We start from the raw sequence: 14,084 nt of genomic DNA, 5'->3' as shown, positions 1-14,084 counted from the left end.
CCAACCCACAGGAGCACAGGACAGCAGGGCAGCAAAAAGGGAGGTCAGCACGAGCGTGACTTGTCAGTGGCAAGCTGGGGAGACAACACAAGCAGTGTGTGTACAAAAACAATCTACCTCTGTTCCTAAAGATTGGGCAAAATCCCGTGCTTCTTTCAGGGCACTGTCTACCTCCTCCTTTCTAATCCTGAATCTCCTTCTGTATGCTGAGCAATCCAAACGGGAGGTTCTTTGCTCCTTTGGTGGTGTGGGTTTGAATTTAGGTGGGTTAAGCTTATACCTGGAAAACAACAGAAATGTGAACAGGGACCTGCAGTGGGAGGGAGGAGGGAGGGACACCTGCACGAGCAGCTCCTGCTCAGGATGCAGCCCCTGGGTGGGTGCTGGAGTGCTGAACTGAGAAATGGTCTGATCCAGCCCTTCCCAATCCAGGCTGGAGCAGGTCTGTTCTAAAGGCAGCCCAGGGATGACGCCCAGGCAGCAGCAGTGCAGCAGCTGCAACTGCTTGCATTGAGCACCTACAGAGGACAGGGATTAACAGCTTGTGGGGATGCAAGAAGTGGGAGAGGGAAAGACACAGAAGGCAAGCAGAAAGGTGGGGTTTGAGGCACCGAGGGGCAGACCCGGCCAGTGAGGAGCCAGCCCAGCAAACCCCAGTGCCCAGTGCCAGAAACTCTGCAGCTCTACCAGGTATTTATCAGGAATGATTCCCTGACAGTGTTGGGGGGGGTTGGTTGATATTTTCCAACACTCCCAGGTGACTCAGGTCACATTCTCCATTTTAAATTGAAGCAGGTGCTAGGGTAACTCTGCTTGTGTTTCTAATGCCACGCGAGGGACACAGTCGAGCCGTGCCTGCCTGTCACCCTGCTGAGCTGCAAGTGCTCCCCACACAGTCAAACACGACCTGGATGCTCCATCCCCAGACAGGCATTCAGGGCCTGTAATGACCTGCTCCCCAAGGAATCACTGCCTTTAGCTTTGTAGCTTGCTACCTAAGGCTGGGTTTAATTTCTGGGTGAGGGGCAGTCTCGTCATAACCCCCAAAAGATCCCTAATCATCTATTCCACTGTCTTTAGTTTTCATGAATGGTTTGAAGCAATTTCCCAGTTGCCCAGACAACGACATTTTTCACTCTAAAGCAGAAACTCTGAGGGAGGCAGGGATATGAGATGATGTGATGAGCAAGTCCTGCTGTCAAACAGGACAAAACCCACCAGGGACATGTTGCAGGGGAAAAGTCAAAACGAGTAACGGGTCACAAAAAAAGGGAGTGAAGATCCAAGGTGTCTGCTGAAAGCTGACCCCTGGGAGGGAAATCATCCTGGCACTAAAGGAGTTGTCTCAGCAAAGAAGGAAAGGGAAGCTAACAGACATTCAGCATCAGCCCAGGCACCAGGTAGCTTTTCTCTGGTGTTGGGACTTTCTGGGCATCCTGCAGCACAGTACAAGGGAGGAAGGCAAGGAGCAGAGAGCAGCTCCTGCAGAGAGGACCCATCCCAAAGCAGAGGGGCCAGAAGGGGCTCCAGCAGCACTGTGCAGCTGGCACTAGGAGCCCTTCATCAAGGTGACATTGCCTCAGGCCACAGAGGTCTGAGAAAGCAGCTTTTACCCCAGCTTTCCTTCCCAGGGGAAACCCCTATGGGGGCTAGGCAGCACCAAATTGGTGGAAAACCTTTTCTCGGAGCATCCAGGCTGACCACAGCTGGTCAGTGTTATTTGAACAAGGAAAGCCAGAAGCAGTCTGTCAGATCCTAGGCCAACAGCTTTGTTCTCTGCCAAGTACAAACAGGGCACCAGGAAGAAGAGCTCCAAGGAGAGGGCAAAGGTGCACATACCCCAGCTTGTCCGCCCGGCTGTCCGAACAGAGTGACCAGTGGTACTTGGCGAGAAGAGGGCTGCAGTTGGTCATCTCCAGAGAGCGCACTTCTTCAGTGCCACCCACGAACTCCAGCATGCTGGGCTGGATTTGCAGGTTTGGGAAGCAGTTTTTTCTCCAAAGGCCGTCATGGAACACCGGGGAGGTGTCAGTGAGGCAACAGGTCTTGGTGTTGGGAGAGTCTAGGAAAAGGACACAAATGTCCATTTAGGCACCAATCATGGCATGACTCCTGGTGTGAATATCCTGGTAGGATGAAAGTGTGATTGGAGTTTAGTTCTTTATTATTTGAACTACAGCTCACTGAGAAGCTGCACAAGGAATTAATTGTCACTTAGTTCCCTTTGACACTGATTCCAGACTGCAGCCTTGAAAATGCCCACTCCTAGCCCTGCTGAACACTGCAAGCTTCTCTCTCTCTGATGGGGAGGAGCTCCTCGCCCGCCTCAAACCAGCACCAGTTATCTCTCAGGGACGAGTGTGCACCCAGACCGAGCATTTACTCTGAAAATTCAAGCTGCAAAAGTCCCTGTTAAGTCTGCCAACCCTCCCATTGTATTCAAAATACATAAACAGTGAGTGACATGAGTTCACACCCATTCTGGTCACTGTGATTACTGTTGCCTTTCTTGTTTCATTTATTCAAAAGGCAACTTAACAAGTGCCTCAGCAGTGATAAGGGTGGGGAAGAAGCAGCTCAAGAAAGCTTCCTTCCTTCCTTCCTTCCTTCCTTCCTTCCTTCCTTCCTTCCTTCCTTCCTTCCTTCCTTCCTTCCTTCCTTCCTTCCTTCCTTCCTTCCTTCCTTCCTTCCTTCCTTCCTTCCTTCCTTCCTCCCTCCCTCCCTTCCTTCCTTCCTTCCTTCCTTCTTCCCTCCCTCCCGTGGAAACTTCTGTTACTGTGTTGTTGTTTGTGCTGATATATTCCAGTAAAGAATTGTTATTCCCTTTCCCATATTTTTGCCTGGAAGCCCCGTAATTTCAAAGGTATAATAATTTGGAGGGAAGGGGTCATCTTTCCATTCCAGGAAGATTCCCGCCTCCCTTGGCAGACATCTGCCTTTTAAACCAGGACAGGGACACCAGAAAATACTGACTTTTTTTTCCTTGGTTCTATTTGATCTCACAGTGGCAAAAATACTGTCTTTCTATTCTATTGGTTCTATTCAATCTCACACCCGGCAGCCCTGGAGTTCACACCCTGAAGAGGCTGCTGTGGCAGACCATGACTGAGGGATGCTTTTATGTTCCAGTGCTCCGTTTTGGAAGGCACAGATCCCCCACGCTGTGTCCCAGCCCAGGGAACACTCACCAGAGGAGATGTCCTCCAAGTTGAGCTTAATGGTGTCCGAGAGTGAAGTCGGTCCGGTGACACTGCCCCTGCCGTGGCAGGACAGAGGAGGAGATGGCTTGGTTAAAGGGAATTAAAGCAGAGGTCTGGCTGTCGTGGCTCGGGGGTGTAAAACCTGGTGTCAGGGCAGGTTTGAAATCAACACCCGCCACGTGCTCAGCACAGTGCCCCTGCGGACAGGAGGCAGCTAAAGCCAAGTGGCCAGCGGCCAACAGCCACTGATGGGGCTTTGGGCACAGGGCAGGCAGGAAAAGCCCCCTGGTTGTTGGTGGTCCCATGAAGGACCCTGAACACACACCCAGACATGGCTCTGTGCCTCAGTTTCCCCATCTGTAACGTGATGGACATAAAGGTGTCCCCACAAAATTCTGTAACCTTTCCTGCTTTGCTACTCCCTAGCTGCAACTGCTGCTCCCATGGAGGAGCTTTCTCAGGAGATTTTGACCCACACAATCATTACAGAGTTTTGAGACATGAAGCCAAGGGAGCCCCAAACACCCTCGGAAAAGAGCAGCAACAGTTCTACACAGTGGACAGATGAATCCTGGAGGAAAGGACCAGCTTGTCACCAGTGCACCAGCTGGCACAGCCAACAGCAATAGCTTAAACAACCAAACAGGGGTGTCCTGAATCTAGCACACCACCTCACCAGTCCTTAAACTCAGCAGACAGGCTCCAAAAGCCACAACATCCACTGAAATCAGCACTTGAAGCTGCACAACATCATGAGTTTATTTCATGGCTGATGCCAATCGATGCCCACTCTGCCCTTTGGTTAAAAATCAAGGACCAGCTGTGCCTTCTGTTGTATTCCCAGGACTGCCACTAGCTCTGCTCTACACCTCCCAACAAGAGACACCTGCCCTTGCTCAAGGACAAAGCTGCTTATGCAATAACATCCCATGAGCAGTTTGGGGGAGGGACAGAGCAGAAACAATTATTTGATGGTGAAATGTTCCCTCTTGATTTCCAAAGTAAAAAAACAGCACTTTTCCTCTAAAAACAAAGCCAGCATACTTGTTTCTCTACTATGGGCAGACCTACTCACAACTTTTCTCTTGCTAAGTAGTAACTTTCTTGTTCTTTTTAACCCATCTCCCTTATCTCATTGGTATAATCGACTGCAGTTTGCTTTCATTCCTTCACTGCCTTGACCCAGTGCCTCCCAACAGCAGCTCCCAGCTCCACAGCTCCAGAGCAGCCAGATCAGCTCTCCTGCTGACCCTACACGATCCTAGCAGCACATGGCTCAGGCTAGCAGGGACAAGCCCTCATGCTGCTGCGGTGCTGAGGAATGAGCTCTGCCTCCCCTGCTATCAGCCCTTCTCCCTTCTGCTGGGCCAGGATTCTCTCTTGCCATGGCAGCAGCCCACGGGATGACACCCCTGTCCTTGGGACAGTTCCTGCTGCACACTTCCCTGTGTCCCACATCAGCCCTCTCCTGGCTGTGGAAAGGAGCTCCCAGGGCACTCTCTGCACAGGAGCTGAGAGCACGGCTCGTGCCCCACAGCATGGCTGTGAGAGGTGAGGTGAGGCTGCTGCTGCCCAGCTGGGATGGATTATTAATGGGAATTTTTACAAACACTGCTGCTGGTGCAGAATCACCCAGGCTGGGCCACCTCCAAAGCCCTGGGGGCCTTGCTGGTTGTTCAGGGGGACATCCCAGAGCAGCTACTGCCCAAAGCTGATCCATCCCACTGCCTGCCATGGCCCAAGGCAGAGGGAGATCCCTACAGGGAGGATGGTGCCAGCTCCCAGGTACCCACACAGGCCAGGAGGCATCCTCACACTAAGGCAATTCCAGGATCAAAGCAGAGATCAAAACCTCAGGAAAAACCTTTTTTCTCTGCTCAGCCCCAAAATGAGGGAGATGTCCCAGAGACAGCCACAGATGTGCCCACCAAGCTCCCACAGTCCTTACTTGATAGTCAGGATTGCAGGCCTAGGAGATCCAGCCACACTGAACTGGAATTCTTCCTCAAATGTCCCCAGCACGGTGGCACCGAAGGAGACCTGGATCGTCTGGGTCCCGCCTGGTGCAATGATGCCTTCCTTGGGTGCAAACTTGAAGCAGAAGCCCACGTTTGCATTTGAGGAGATATAGGTGAAGGGAGCATCAATAGCTCCTAGGTTAACCAGCTGCACCTGCAGCAGCAAGAAAGCAAAATGCAAATACATGTGGAATCTTCCCTTCTCATGAGTTATTGTCTAATGATGCAATAAGCATGCACTTTCTAACTTTGCACTGTTGGAGAATTTTTGTCCATCTCAGTTGGATATGGATATTAGATCGATATTCATATTTTAGTAAGTCACCACCAGGCTTGCTGCTGCCTCAGGAGCCATCAGGATCCATCCCAAGTCCTGCTGCTCACCTCACGAACGTGGGGGGTGTTGACAGAAACGTTCCCAAGGTTCAGTGTGCGACAGTTCAGTTCAACCAGGGGTCCTTTGCCGTGCCCTCTGAGGCGCAGGGGCAGCCTGCTCTCACAGCCTGGGGAGAGATGTCCATTTCAGTACAATAATTCCCTCTGTTACACTGCAGTTTCCAGGCTGCCTCAGTGAGAGTCCCTGACTCTGAGCTGGATGCCACCAGCTCCTGATGCTGCAGGAGAAGATATGGACCCTTCTGTTCCCTCAGGAGATATCCCTTGGGGCTGACTTGCAATTTCTAACCCATTCCTTGGGCTGGTTTCCAATCTTAGCCACCAGTCTGCTGAGTTTCAAACACCTCTGATGTCCTGTAGTGGCAGGCCAAGCAGTAATGGGTATAAATTGAAAGAAAGGAAATTTAGGTTCCATATTAGGAAGGAATTTTTTACTGTGAGGGTGGTGAGACACTGGAGCAGGTTCCCCAGGGGCGTTGTGGAGGTTCCAGCCCTGAAAGTGTTCAAAGCCAGGCTGGATGGGCTTGGAGCTCCCTGATCTAGTGGGAGGTGTCCCTGCCCAGAGGCCTTTAAGGTCCATTCCATCCTGACCTTCCTATAATTCTGTGGTGTCCTTCCCATGCACTTAGAGGAGCTCTGAAATCCATTCAGTGCAGGCACAAAGCTCATACAGAGTTTGGCAATTGCCAAACTACCTGGCCCAGTAGCACACGGCTTTGTTGCCAAAATCCTCAACTTCTGGCACTCAGCATTGTGTTCTCCTTCCACAGACTGAGCTGCAAGGTGACAATTCCCACACAGGGACAGAGGCAGGTGCTGGCCAAGGGTGCTCCTTCTACAAACACCCTGGGCTCAGCGGGGCTCAGCCACTCTGGTCTGGTGGTGTCTGGGCAGTGGGAGTGATCCAGGGTCACGGAGCCCATTTCTAACTCAGCTCCTACCCCCTGATGATGGATCTGTGTCAAATGGACCCATCCTGGAGGTCAGTGGCCTAGAGGGTTCAGTGCTTGTTCACTAAAGCTGTTGTGCTCTGCAGCTCTTTGGCCTTTGAGGAAATGCTGGCAAAGCCATGGCAGGAAAACCTCTCCCTGCACTGCCTGGATTGTTCTGGGTTCAGGAGCCCAGACACATGATTCTGAGCCCTGGCCTTGCACAGGAGACTCCCTGGAAGCTGCAGGGCCAGTGGGGATGTGCCAGCACTGCCCTGCTGGCCAGGGACTCTTCCCAGCAGTTACAGGGGAGCCCAGTGGGCTCAGGCTTGCACCATGACTGCACTGAGGCTGAGAGAAGCAGGGGAAAGGAGCTGGACCTGAGATGTTGCAGTAAGCCACACTTCGGTACTCCAGTGCCTCTGTGGGTTTGAAGGTCACCTTGATTTCAGCCGAACTATTCGGCCCAATTTCTCCCTCCTAAAACAGAAAGAGACAGCAAAACATTTATCTTCAAACTTCACATTTCTTGTTTTCAACCACAGTCCTGCAAGCCTTAGTTTAGAGCATAGTGATGAGTGAACAACACAAGGAGCCCAAGGAAACACTCCAAACCCAGCTCAGCACACTGCTGGAAGCTCTCAGTGCTCAGCTGATCAGCTCCCACTCTCCACAATGTTCCTACTGCTCTGACACAAGCCCTTGGTCACATCATGCTGCTGTCAGCTACAGCGGGATGCAACTGCCACTGTGCACTCATGGCTCTCACAAGAAGAGAACATGATCCCCTTCCTTGGAAATAAAAATATTAATTTAACCTGTGTTGAAAGAAAGCAGCAGTGGGGATTATTCTGGGGTTTACTCCAAGATGAGAAGGGATTTTGCACTGTGCAGACACCAGGCACTATCATCTCTCACATCTTCAGTACTCAGAACCAGGGCTCTGGCTGATGGGAGGATGTGGGGGTTTGCTTGCACAAACAGAAAAGGAAAAGGGTTTCTGTCCCTGTGTGCAGGAGAACTCAAAAGGCCCATTTCAACCTTCCACCCTTGTGTCCAAGATCTCAGAGGACACTGGAAGGGACACTCAGAAATAGTGCAAGGCGTGGTTACAGGTGGGGATGGGCATTTCTATGATTAACCATGGCAAGCTTGAGGTCACTATGTGAACTGGCAGAGCTCCAACACCCTCTGCTGAGCCCCTGCCTACAAGAACTGCTCCCTGTGGACACTGCAGGACAGCACAGAGCGCCCTTGAGCTCGAGCCCTGGCAGCAGAGCTCGGCTTTGTCAGGCTCCCAGCCCTGCCCTGAGCCTGCAGGGCAGAAATGCTTCCAGCAGGGAGCTCTGCAGCTGCACCAAAACTCCATGTCCTCCCTCCCAGCACATCGGGCCAGCTGAGGATCTGCCAGTGACCGCATCCCGGTGGGAGGAGGGAGAGGGGGAGGAGGAGGAGGAGGAAGAGGAAGAGGGGAAGGAGGAAAATGAGGTTCTCAGCTATCACTTACCACTGGCTCAATGAAAAAAATGTCATCGGAGAACAGCATGGGGTCTTGTTGCACCTTTGCTATCTCCGCCAGGACCGTGTTGCTCAGGCGGGCAGTGTGATCTTCACAAGAGCCCATCTCTGACTCTGATGTTTCCTCCTCCGTTAAGTTTTCCTGCGACTTCTCTGACCACGGCCGCAGAAAACGACACTGCCTGCAGCCACAGGAGAGACGAGGCCAGCAGATCGTTTAATAAGCCACATATTTGCAGAGGGAAGTGTGAGTGCAGGAGGGCAAAGCACCTGGGGAGGAGCAGCAGCAGCTCCCCAGCAAGGGCTGACCCCAGGCCATGGGGTCCCACATGGATCAGAGGATAACTTGCTGTTCACTGGCACAGCAGGTCGTTTTACTCCACACCTGCAAGCTCAGGAGATGTTTCCAAAGCCAGAGAGAACTTCCTGGCTCAAAGCCTCTGCCAAAACTGAGGGAGAACCGACCAGGCACTTCAAGTGGATTTTCCTACCACTGAGCTGCTCAGGGGAGGCAGATAAAGATCATGGAGCAGGACTTCCCTGGGAAGGGGAGACGAAGCTGGGCTGCAGCTACGTGTTACCAGCATCACTCTTTGTTTCTGCCATTTTGGACCTGCCCTGATCCCTACTCTGCCTTTCACAAGAGCATCCCACAGCACTTCCAAAGGAAATTGATAAATTCAGGCACCACACCCCTTCAGTGACATTCAAGGTTTTATGCATGAAAACAGAAGCTCTGAGAGGTGAGGGGACTTTGTTGTGCAGGAGGGAGACAGCAAACTCCTGGAGAGGCCTTTTCATGACCCAGAGCTTTTTGGGTCCCATCCCAGTGCATGGTAGTAGAATGTCCTGAGAGGGAAAGGATCCTGCACTGTGTCCTCTCATTAAAAAGTCCTCTCAGCTCTGAGATCTCAAAAGCTGCTCTGACAGCAGGACAGTGGCCTTGGAGCTACAACCATGCCTAAGACTGGAAGTAAGGAAGAACAAAATGTCCTGGTGGCAGTCTAGGACACAAACTGGCATGAAAACAAATGTAATTGGAAAAAACCCACAAAACCGCAACCAGGTTGAAGTTTACTTTGGGGAAACCTAGTTGCTTCTGAGGGCAAAGCAGATCACCTGGGGTCCAGGCTGAGGCAGGGAAGTGGGGAAGAAATGGAAATAAAGAGCCCAGGGAAGTAGCCAGAGAAGGTCATGGGGTTTTTGTTAACACACAGTGCTTGTATGGAAGTCAGATGCTGAGTAAGGAGATGGAGAACAGTGGAAAACCAAGAAGCCCAGGGCACTAGTCATTCAAGTGGGCAAGGGTCAATCTCCTGGTCCTTTGCAGGCAATTTAAAATTACTCTGGGGACTGCAAGCGACCTGGCCCTCAGCAACCAGGGGCTTGCCACGGCAGTTTTGGCTCAGCAGTTTTGGCCCAGCAGTTTTGGCTCAGCAGTTTTGGCCCGGCAGTTTTGGCCCGGCAGTTTTGGCTCAGCAGTTTTGGCTCAGCAATTTTGGCTCAGCAGTTTTGGCTCGGCAGTTTTGGCCCGGCAGTTTTGGCCCAGCAGTTTTGGCCTGGTGTTTTTTCAGTTTTTGCGTGGCAGCTCGCACAAGCAGCCTGAGCACAAAAGGTGCAGCCACCCACCTTCCTTGTGCAGAGGGTTGTGTCTTTTTGCTGGTTGTGAGGTGCTTGCCTTTTTTTTTTTCTTTCTTCTTTATGTTTTTGGGTTTTTTCCCAGCGATGGTTTAGAAATGCTGAAAAGCCATTGCTGCTGCTGCTAGCAGGAGTGCACTAACTCAAAGAGACCCCCTCAGGAAGGGCACAGCTGCCCAGGCCCCTGGCTGCAGGGAGGGTCTGAGCCTGGTGTTAATGGCAGAGGAAGTGCAGAAGACACCTGCGTGTGGTGTGAGCAGCTGAAGGATCTGCTCTGCCCAGTGGCAGAGCTTAAGGAAGAAGTGGAAAGGCTGAGGAGCATTAGGGAGAGTGACACAGAAATAAACTGGTGGAGTTATACCCCTCCAACCCTGAGAGAAGCTGAGCAGGAGTCAGAGGAGCTCTGCCCTTCTTGGGATCAGGCAGAAGGAGGAGACCTAGGACATGGTGGGGAATGGAAATGGGTCTCTCCTGGGGAGGCAATAAAATTCCATCCTGACTCCCATCACCTTCCCAGGTGTCCTGACAGAACAGGTATGAGGCCTGACTCCAGAGTGTCAGGCAGATGACACGAAAGAAAAAATTCTGCCTGGAGAGTCTCCCAGCTGCACTTGGTCTGTCAGACAGATCACAGCCTCAAGAATTAAGAAAAGAAGGGTAGTGGGTAGTGGTAGTAGGTGACTCCCTTCTAAGGGGAGCTGAGGGCCCTGTAGATTGACTGGATCCATTCCACAGGGAAGTCTGTGCCTCGCTGGGGCCCAGGTACAGGATATCACCAGGAAATTCCCTAATAACTAAATGAACTTCATCTCTTCACCACTGTCTGGGGTACAGTGACTGTGAAATAAGAAGAGTTCTCAATATTCAGTGAAACAAGGAGGGGCATGGACAAAACTTTCACTCTGGACTTCTGGAGGGCAGATTTGGCCTGTTCAAGAGGCTGATTTGGCAAGAACCCTGGGAAACAGCCCTTAAAAACAAAGGGGTCCAGGAAGGATGGACACACTTCTAGAAAGAAGTCTTGAAGGCACAGGAGCAGACTGTCCTTGTGTGCTGAAAGACAAGCTGGCAGGGAAGACAACCAGCCTGGATGGGCAGGGACCTTCTGAAGGAACTAAGGGAAAAAAAGAGGGTGTAGCACCTTTGGAAAGAGGGTGAGCTGTTTAAGGATGTTGCCAGGTCATGTAAGAAGAAGATTAGAGAGGCAAAAGCCCAAGGAGAACTTGAGGAAATCCAGTCATTGCAACCAACCTTTCCTTCCCAAAATGCCACCCTTGGTTGGAGTTTAAGTGGAACTGGAATGCTCAGTGCTGAGCTCCTGAAGCCAGCAGGGACACACACCCTAGTGCCAGGCATGGTTTACTTGGCCCAAACCATTCAAAAGCACCAACACCCCCTGAGGCCACACGTCAGTTTTAGTCTTGGGCCATGTATCTCACTGAAATGAGATATGAAATGTCAGACCAACCTCCTCTTCTCTCGATTCTCTCCTTCCTCGGTAGGAAAAGCCTTCCACTGGAAGTGGGCCGTGACGTTACTCCTGTTCTCAATGAACATGGTTTTGTGGTTTGACATGGTGATGAACGTCGTCTCAACCGCCACGAAATTTGTGCTCAACCCAATGTTGAGCTCTACAGCTTCTGCGTGGAGCTCTGTGAGGCTACTTTCTTCACCTGGAACAAAGCAAGGGGGAGTCTTTGCTCAGCTCACTGGCTGATGGAAGCAGGAGGAACAGCTGGCTGATGGAAGCAAACCACAGGTCACAGAAGAAAGTGTCACAGTTTTCAGCTGAGTCAGCAGCTCCATGGATCAGTCCATTTATCACATCCTGACAGCTCTGTGTGTACAGCATGAGGATGTCCCAGGCACCTCCTTAAACACCTTATTTCTGAGAGTGTTTGTGCAGATTTGGCCCCAGGGTGACAGTATGTGCAGTGAGATTTGTCAGATGTGCTCTGGTGACCCATTCAGATCCCCGGGATTTCTGCATCAATGTCCTTCAGGTGACACTGAGGAGCCCTGTTCAGTCCTGGCTTGCCCAGGCTCTCCCTGGGCATCCCACGGGACTCCTGTCTCTCCTGATCCCTTGGATCCCTTGTTGCTGACAAGCAAATTTGCCTGGGGGCATGTGGGCAGCAAAAGGAGGCCCAGAGGAACAAGTGAAGTGACAGCCCACAGCACGAGGGGACACAGGTGAGGAAACACAACCAGCCTGGCTCTGCAATATGACAAACCACTACAAAATGAACACCGTGAAAATCATCATCATCTCCCTGCCCAAACCCACAGCCGCATCAGTCTTGAAATATTTTATATTGTTCTGATCTCAAAAACCAAGCTGGAGCATTTCAGATTAAATAAAAAAGGGACAAAGGGAAGATTAATAAGTACAGAGCAGCTTCTAGATGAAGACTGACTGGGATTCCTCAGTCTAGAGATCACATGGGAGATAGATGTGAGAGGTTTGCAACAGCATGAATGGCCTGGGAAATGGGGACGAGGAAAAATTTGTCTTGATTTGTCACCAAACAGGAACTCGAGGGCCTGGAAATGTTATCAGACAGAAACTAATATATGTGTAAGGGCAGTATAGAAAAAGGGTCTATGACAAGCCAGTGGAGAAGCAGCATACGGGACAGAGGTGTGCAAGAAACACATTGCATTGGAGAGAGTCTGATGGAAACCTCACACCTCACATACAGCACTGCCCAGGAATAAAACAAAACTTCACCCAGGCATAGCCACACGGTAGTGGAGAATCAGGGATCCTCCTTCCTCCACTCAGCAACTCCCAGGAAAACGGGAGTCCAAAAATCTTAGTCCCGTTAGAGGGGATCCAGTTTCTCAACCCCCTAAACACCAAGGAGTTCTCTGTTTTCTTTGGGGTAAAGCTGAACAGGGGAGGGACCTCTAGAGGGAATGGAGGGGGATGGGACAACAGGGAGCCATGGTGCAGAACTGTCCTGTGCCCGTGCAGGGCCCAGCACTCACCTGTGTTGCAGCACAGAGACCCCGAATAGTCACCGGTCATCAGCGCGTGGAATCCCACTGTCACCTGCACGGTGTCACCAGCGCCCACAGTTCCCGTGGCTGGAACCACGGAGAAAGGACTGCAACACAAAGAGAGGGCAGCAGCTGCAATGCTCTGGCTCCTTCTGTTGTTCATTCCCAGCCCTGGTACCATCCAAAGGGGTTTTGCACAAGGACAGAGCCTCACCTCTGGGTGCTCAGCTGGTAACGAGCTGCCCGCTTACTGACATTACGAACCAGCAGAGTCTTCTGGCTGCTCTGCTTGACCGGACACTCCGAGAAGTCCAGCTGGTCAGGGAACTCCAGGATAGCTGGGGCACCAATGGCCTGAATTGGCACGACTATCCTTTCTCTTGCAGTGGTGCAGATGAGCTTGTGGGAATAATCCTGCAGGAAAGGAACCTAGCTCAGCACAGGTCATTTAGTGCCATCCCCATGGCAGAAGAAAAACCATTTCCTATAACCCTTCAAGGGCATCGATTTACCTATTCCACCCTAAAATGAATGCTAAGTTCTACTAATATGTCACATTTTAAGGGCACCAGTATGCTTTGCAAAACCTATCTCAGTGGCATTAAGCTCTTGTGTCACTTGGGTCATCCAAAGAACTGCCTTAGGCCACCATAATTTCTACTCTAAATTTTAATGATGCTAAATAATTCCTAAGTCCCTTCTAAGGAGCTGAGGAACACAGGACATTCCTCTTTAGGTTTCTGTATTCCCACTGTCTGAGAAGAGAACAAAGTGTTAAACTGACTGTAAGCAGCAAAAAGAAGATGAGAAACCAGCTGCACCCAAAGAGCTCCTGCACCTCTGGCCTGGTGCAGAAGCATGGGTTGGCTCAGACCTGCCCTCTAACTTTGCCTGTCCAACCAAGTCAGGAGAAGAACAGCGCTAAGAGGTGGCAGCATGCTGTTGGAAAGAGCCTCCCTTTGTTTGCTGGCAAGGCTTCCCCCTTCCATGCCACGTCCCAAACCCTTCTGTATGAACAAGCCTCCAAATCACAGCACTGAGATCCGACTTGCCAGGGCCCCAGCAGCGGTGTTCAAACCTCCCCAAAAAAGCAGGTTTGGCATGGAATGGGTGCCAGCTGACAGAGCCACCACAGTGACAGGCATGAAGGCAGAGGCACAGCAGTGTCACTGCTGTGGAGTCACAGCTCTGCCTGCAGGTCGTGCCTGCCCTACACGAGCTCTTTCAGGCAGGTGGCCAAGTCCCCTGCAGCTCACCAACCTCCTGCTGGCTAAGGGCACCTAGAGCCCAGTGTGCCCGTGCCAGGCCGGGCTCACGGGCACAGCACATCCTCTGCCCTGGCCCTGCAGCTGTATCATGGTCAGCTGTGCTCTGGGACAGCA

At 51.6% G+C, this 14,084-nt stretch overlaps 1 protein-coding gene across 1 annotated transcript; it reads right to left on the bottom strand.

Annotated features, from left to right (window-relative positions):
• Nucleotides 1–1,367: 1,367 nt before the first annotated feature.
• On the bottom strand, nt 1,368–11,827 carry LOC140681243 (hydrocephalus-inducing protein homolog). The gene is made up of 9 exons (XM_072920721.1): nt 11,818–11,827; nt 11,168–11,372; nt 8,051–8,243; nt 6,924–7,023; nt 5,603–5,721; nt 5,149–5,372; nt 3,189–3,256; nt 1,840–2,062; nt 1,368–1,482 (listed from the first exon to the last, which is right to left on the bottom strand). Exons 1-9 carry the CDS (start codon nt 11,825–11,827, stop codon nt 1,368–1,370), a joined length of 1,257 nt encoding a protein of 418 aa, XP_072776822.1.
• Between the last annotated feature and the right edge of the window lie 2,257 nt (nt 11,828–14,084).

Source organism: Taeniopygia guttata, chromosome 33, assembly GCF_048771995.1.
Source record: "Taeniopygia guttata chromosome 33, bTaeGut7.mat, whole genome shotgun sequence".
In the NCBI taxonomy this organism is placed as follows: Eukaryota; Metazoa; Chordata; class Aves; order Passeriformes; family Estrildidae; genus Taeniopygia; species Taeniopygia guttata.
The sequence above is the reverse complement of the archived record's forward strand: the minus strand, read 5'-3'. Positions and strand labels throughout refer to the sequence as shown.

What these genes read in the sequence shown, in the direction of transcription:
- LOC140681243 (XM_072920721.1), bottom strand. An exon ending in TTTTTTTCATTGAGCCAGTG is followed by an intron (nt 7,024 to 8,050) that starts GTAAGTGATAGC and finishes TTTCTGTTTTAG; the next exon opens with GAGGGAGAAATTGGGCCGAA. An exon ending in ACACCCCCCACGTTCGTGAG is followed by an intron (nt 5,373 to 5,602) that starts GTGAGCAGCAGG and finishes TTGCTGCTGCAG; the next exon opens with GTGCAGCTGGTTAACCTAGG.